The 7157-nt window shown below is 37.6% G+C and overlaps 1 protein-coding gene across 1 annotated transcript in view; it reads right to left on the minus strand.

The window, feature by feature from the left end:
• The window catches only part of LOC141516647 (vomeronasal type-2 receptor 26-like), a 34549-nt gene extending 32941 nt beyond the window's left edge, over window positions 1-1608 (minus strand). Inside the window, exon 1 of the mRNA XM_074227650.1 lies at window positions 1364-1608. Coding sequence (XP_074083751.1) covers window positions 1364-1608 — 245 coding nt within the window. The remainder of the gene's footprint in view (window positions 1-1363) is intronic.
• Between the last annotated feature and the right edge of the window lie 5549 nt (window positions 1609-7157).

Here is a 7157-nt window from a genome sequence, read left to right on the forward strand (position 1 = left end):
AAGGGGATTGCCCCCATTTGATTTCTATAACTTGTTCCTTATGACCGTAAATGTATGATCTATTTTTTGCCCTTCATAGACCTTATCTTACCTTCCCATATTCTATAAAATAGTTAAGGAGAGAGAGAGAGAGAGAAGAGTGGATTGGGAAGGGGACAGGAATGGAATCTCATATAAAATGGGCAAGAAAATGGTTTTACAGGGGAGAGGAAGAAGGGAAAAGTGAGGGAATTACATGAACTTTGCTCTCCTTAGTATTGGATCAGAGAAGGAATAACATATACACTCAATTGAAAATAGAACTTATCCTATAGGAAAGTAGGAGGGGGAGGAGGCATAAGGGAAAAGAAGTGATAGAAAGAAAAACCCCTTGGGGAGGGATTTTCAGAAACAAAACACTTTTCTGGAAGGATAAAGTGAAAGGAGAAAGAGAACAGAATGAATATGGATGAGGGGAATAAAACAGGGAAATAAAGATTGCAATAGTAAGTGAGAAAAATAATTGAAACAAGTTTTTCTTAATAAGATCACATTTCTCAAGTATATACAGAACTAGGTCAAATCTAAAAAAGTCATTTCCCAAAGTCGAATGATCACAGGCTATCAATAGTTTTCAGATGAGGTTATCAATGTTCTGTATGGCCATATTGAATGTTCTAATTTTCCATTGATTTGAGAAATGCAAATTAAAGCAATTTTGAGATACCGCCTTATAACTATTAGATTGGTTAATCACACAGAAATAGAAAATGACAAATGCTGGAGGTTATATAGGGGAAATGAGACATTAAGATGCTGTTGCCGGAGTTGTGAACTGTTGTCTAAGATTGTTCATATTAGATCTTTCCCTCAGTTAGAAGATACAGAAAGATACAGAAATTCCCTTACTCCAAACCACACCTAAGGCTCACATACATAAGTGATCTCCAGGACTTCTTTGTAATATATTGGTCTGACAAAGAATTTTTCCTTTCTTATTTGGAACAAATAACCATTTCTTAACCAAGTTCATTCTTAGGGTATATAGTTTTGCCATCTAAACACAAACTTTGAGGGCATTTGCTCCATGATAGATCTCTTTAATTTACATACTAGGTGAGTACTTTTTCATCTATGGGAATGACTTACTGTTTAAAATGACTATATAGAGTGTATATGTATAGTTTCTGCAGCTCTGACCTGTTGCGTTGCACATTAAGAGCTTTTGATTTATCAACCTCCTTGACTATCAGGTTTCTAGAAGAACCCAGGTCTTTACTTAATCAAAATTGTGAGGGTAAATAAAACACAACTTTCCCAATATACCAGTCAGTCAGAAATAGAGATGACAATTTCTTCAATCAAAAAAAAAATAATGACTTACTTTTCTTCTGCAGCCATCCAGGTAGGGGAATATTGAAAGAATACCTTGCCAATTTTTTCCTCTTTCTTCAGAAACAAGGAGAAGAAGCCCCCTATCATTACATCTCCTTCTTTTCTATATGTGGGACTATATATTCTTTCTAAATGACAAGGACCCTTCATTATCTGGTATTCAAAAAGAGGAAACAGTAAAACCAAGATCACACATAATCTAGAGAACAAGAGCTTCAATTTACCCAAGCCCATGTTCAGTATCTCAAATCTCTAAAGAGTCAAGTAGTATGAAAGGTAAAACATAGCCCTGATTTGTTCATTTTTTTCCCCTAAAAGATGCTCAAGTTTTGAACAGTTTCTCTTATGTGGGAAACAGAAGGTGCAACATGAAGTCAAATTCTGTTTAGAATGATCCCCAAACTAGAAAGAGCAGGATTGTTTTTATGGGCTGTTTCCTCCCTCCTGGATATTATTCCTCATCATCTTGGTTTATGGAAAGGCAATGCATTTTCATGTCTCTTGGGTGCACGTAAAAAATATTTTGATCAGAATCAAAGTGAGAGTCTCTATGGACCTCATCAGAGTGAGGGTCTCCTGGCCCAAAACTCTGCACCTGCATCCTTCATCTTGAAAACTTTTAAAACTCAAGTGCTAAAAGTAAATTATGAAACATCTCCATTTCTTTCAGTTACTGGTGTCTTCACAGCTCCTATGTGTATAGAGATTTCTTCCTTCCTTCCTTCCTTCTTTGCAAGGCAATGGGGTTAAGTGACTTGCCCAAGGTCACACAGCTAGCTAATTACTAAGTATCTGTATATGAGATTTCTAAAAGATCATTTTCTCTCTCAAACTGGGTTTTCCAAGCCTTCCAGAATACTTCTTTCACTCTCACCCAGTCATCTCTTTGTAGTGATTAAAAATAAGCAGATTTGTATCAGTCAGAGGGCAGTGTGATAGATAGGACAAGGGCAGAAACTATGAACAATTGTGAAAAGGTATGCATCCACAGGTTCCCAGAATGAGATGAATTTTACATTTTTTCTAGCCCTGATCACATTAGCCAAATTGTTTTGTTCATTGGATGTACACACTAATCACTGGTGAGTGAATGAATAAATGAACGAAAAATAATGATAATAGAAATAGAAATCTCAACATTGTTTTTAATTTGCTAAATCACATTTTCACCAGTCTCTCTGTTATTTTTCTAGTGGTAACCATGAACTTGGTAGGATAATATTCACATAGGTAATTTATTTATTTATTTAAATTTTTTAAGTATTCATTTTTCATAAGGCAGGCTCTTTATTTCAATGTCCAGTGCTGTAGAACTTTTTTCTTTTTTCTTTTTTTTAATTGTTTTACATTATTTTTTACCCCAGCTATAAGCAAAAGCAAGTCTTGATATTCACTTCAAAATCCCTGAATTCCAAATTCTCTCCCTTCCTCCCATCCCACTCCCTACATCGAGCAAGCCCATTACTTGGTGTAGGTCAAAAGTGTCACATAGGTGATTTAGAAAAATTGTAAGAGCTTGGCAGTAATTAATACCGTAACTGCCATATTTACTTAGTGTTGACTAAGAGACTTCACTCTAGGGTCATATCACTAGGCTAACATAAAATAATCAAATAAGTTTTCTGATATAAACATTCATCAAGTCCTGGCTCTACACCTAGCACTAAAGATTAGAGTGACCCCAATAAAAGAAAGGGGCTCTTTGCTGTTGACTTTTTTCAATAGATTGTGATCACATAAATTGCCTGCCTATCTGGTAGAATTCTCATCTCTGTATTTCTCTCAGTTTCCCATTGGGGTACCATTTCTTGTTAGCTCTGCTTTAAGTTCTTCCAAAGTCACAAAAAGGCAGAGAAACTCTAATGAGATTATTCTGTGGTATTGGGATGTACAAAACAAGGTAAAAATGGCTCTAATCAACAGCCTTTCCCCAAATGTGATGGTAACTCCCAAGGTCTATTCATAACTTATTGCAGATTTGGCTGTTTTAACCCTTTGACCTGGTCCCCCAGTTCATGAGGGTACACTTCACGTTCCTTTCTGTCCATTCTCTATAGCATTGAATTGGGGCACTTCCAGGTCCCAAAGTCAATAACCAATTACACACCACTTTAGTTTACCAGTGACTTTCCAAGGTTGAGAGTCCCTGATTACTCAAGTCATTTAAAACCAAGATTAGGAAAAGTTACACAAGCTGTTTTGTTATTGTAACATCCCTCTAGGTCACAGCGTAATATCTATTCCATCTTATAGTTTGGTTCTTCCAAGTGGGCTGCTAAGTGAGATTCTAATAGAAATGGGTAGTTAATTCTGATAATTCTATTCCCCATGTATTTCCTGTTAATCAATTAGGACACTAAAATACATCCTATTTAGAGCATTGATCTAAATGACACAGCAAGGATGGTAGTTCATTAGTTTAGGACACAATCTCTCACAAATATACAGTGTCAGTGTGGAAAGTGGGCAAAAACTAGTTCACTATGACCTATACCTAGATAGAGGCATGAGGGGCTTGGAAGGGCTTTCTCTCTTTGTATGTTTTCTCAAATCTAGCAGGTCAGTATGATGGAGGGAGGAGAGAATTATTCCTTCCAGCCAGGGGCCCACATACATCCTTCTAGCTGGCAATTACTTTAACAGACTGGGTGGGAATCAACCTGGCATCTGATGTTTGGAATAGCTGTGTCTGACATCTGATACAAGATGCCATGACTAGGGATGGAGGTAAGAAAGGGAGAGAAGAGGCAAAAACCTCCTCCTCCAATGTCCAGGAGACTCCCTACACAACTATTCTGAGACTCAGTAACCTTAAATAGAACTAATTTGTTTTCCACAGTGGTAGGGATGTTCCTTCTTTGATTCAACTAGAAAAGCATTTACAAATCATAAAGAATTCAAGTTTCACATGCCTTTGAACAGGTCCTTTTATCTTTCATTAATATCTGAGACTACATTCTGGGCCTCTCCACAGGGCTAGGGCAAGGGAGCACAATCTTCTGCTATACAGACTTTTGTTTATTTTCCAGTACAGAGAAGCCCAAAGAAGACTTTGGGGCCCCAAAGACAACTGATTCCAGGGAAATGGTCAACTTAAGATATATGACTCTTAGGGGACCCACTTTTCCAAGCTCATTAGGAAAGTGAATAAAATTGTAAATAACTCAAGGCCTTGATTGCATGTTAGGCTAATAGAAAATTAGTGGAAGATAAGGGATCATAGTCAGTCCTCATTTGTGCTTCTATTCTGCTCCCTGGAAGTCCATGATTCTTGGGTGGAAGAGGAGCCTGCTCTCTGTTAGATTTCTCTGTGGTTTTTGTCCTCAAGGGCCCCACATGGGGACCCCAAACGCAGTTTGTCACTGGACAAGGCTAACCTTTCTGGCCATCATTTCTCTGTTCACAGTGGACACTGTCTGGGATGGACAATGTCTATGATGGTATGGAGTGATGCATTGCTTTGTTTGGGACCCCTTTTTGTTTATTTATTTATTTTTTTAGGCAGGACCCCTTTTTGACTAGAGAAGACTGTCGGGGGACTCCAATGGGTTGGTGGTTTACCCATCACAACCCAAAGGGGTTTCTCTGGGAGAGTCCAATTGATTCATGTTTCTGGGGTCATATGGTAGGTGGTGATGAATAAGGCTTAGAACAAACTCCTTTTGAGAAGGGAATGTCCTTCCTTAAAGAGAATCCGGCTTAGAGATCAGGAAGTCCTGGAGGGCTGGTGGGCACAGTGGACATTTCTGACCAGGTTCCTTTTGGCTCTTTCTGAAAAGCACTTTTCCTACTTCATGGTCACCATGTCAATTCCAACTTCAGGACAGCTCTTTCTGATCCAACCTTTGAAGAACTGGAACCCTCTACTTAGAAGATGATGTGTGTTTCTATGGATTTTGGAGATTATCATTGTTGGAGAGAGCCAATGCCCAAGAGAACTGTGATCCAAGGTTCTATAACCTCCCAATTCAGATGGAGAGGTTGAAAATATTTGTCCCTTTTAAAGTAAATTCCTTTGTTTCACATGGGTTGTGAACTTCCCAATTTTGATCTTAGCCTCAGGCTCAAGGAGGATTTCCTTTTTTACTGATATTTTATTCTTACAAATACATGTTATGAAAGTTTATCAACATTCATTCTTATGCATATGCATATTTTTAAGTTGCAAAATTTACTGCCACCCACCCTTCCCAACACCTTCTCCTCAGTGGCAAGGTCAGGCTAACATTGTACATATATATTTGTGGTATGAGAAATTCGGATTAAGGGAAAGAGATTTTTTTTATTAAGTGTTCATAAGATTCTAAAGAATTTTTTAAAAATTCTTTTTTGTTTTGTTTTAATTTGTTTAGTTTTTCTTCCTCTGGATGGGAATAACATTATCCATAGCTGGTCTAATATGGTTGTCCTAGCTCTCTGAACTGCTGAGAAAAGCTACTTCCATCAAAGTTGATCATCTCACAATGTCTTGATATGTACATTGTTCTCTTGGTTCTGCCCCCATCACTCAGCATCAAATCCTGTAATTCATTCCATGCTTCTCTAGAGTCTGACCATTTATGTTTCTTATAGAATAACATTCCAGGGTATTAATGTACCATAACTTGTTTAACCATTCCCCAATATATGGGCATCTCCTCAATTTCCAAATCTTTGTCACAACAAAATGACCTGTTATGAATATTTTGGAACATCTGGGACTTTTCCTATTTTTTTATGATTTCTTCTGGATATAGACCTAGAATTGGAATTGCTGAGTCAAAGGGAATGAACAACTTTAGTACTCTTTGGACATAGTTCCATATAGATCTCTTGAAGGTTGAATCAAGGAGGATTTCCAAGAATGAACAACTCTGCAGAGAATTTGCTCATGTTATAAACTTCCCCTTCCCACCCCACTTCCCTGTTTTTTTCAGATCTCCTGGCACTGGTCAAGTAGTGTGAATGTTGCTCCTATTCCTGGTAAAATGGAGCAAGATTATTTCTGCCTTTGCTAATTGATGGCGTAGGCTAGGGAACCGAACGCCCAATCTCTGTGATGCTTCACACATTGGCTTAGGTTAAAGCAGGGGAATGTCTCGTGCAGGTTTTTTAACCAAAAAAATCTTCCTTTTTGACTATAAGACTTATTTTTTTGCATTGCTTTTCAATTGGAATTTTAAATTTTAATCCATTGGGTAGATATGTTGGAGTGTGCTTGGAAACCAGGAACCAAGGACCAAGGGTATGTCTTTGGAAGAGAAAGCAGCACATCCTGATTGACTTCTAAATAAGAAAGGGCACGGATCCTGGTTTAAACTCTATGAACTTTAAAGTTCATAAAGAGATCCCTCACTCTTGGCCTTCCCCCGTTCTTCTTGTCATCTAGAATCTGTCTACACACCTCCATGCACTTGAATGATGGAAAATGACTCCTACTCGTTCCAGGAGTAACTTTCTCCAAAGGCTGATAGTTCTCTCTCCTCATCTTGGCCTTCTTATCTCACTCCTCTGCCCTGGGAAAGTTTTGATGCATGTGGGAATGAAGAGGGAATACTATGTAGGAAGACTGGGAGAGGAGAGGTCACAATTCATGGACACTTCTCCAATTTACTGTCTATGCTTCATTTAATAAGCTGTAAAAGCTCTAAAACATAATAACACACAACGCCATTCCATGAACATTTTATTAGTTTCTAGTGATATTAAAACAAATATAAAACTAAGCTGACAAAGCCATTTTAGATTAACTTGCACTTATTTAAATATTTTAAATAAAATTGTGATTTTAAAATGTGTTTCTA

This window comes from Macrotis lagotis, chromosome 3 (assembly GCF_037893015.1).
Source record: "Macrotis lagotis isolate mMagLag1 chromosome 3, bilby.v1.9.chrom.fasta, whole genome shotgun sequence".
NCBI classification, from domain to species: domain Eukaryota; kingdom Metazoa; phylum Chordata; class Mammalia; order Peramelemorphia; family Peramelidae; genus Macrotis; species Macrotis lagotis.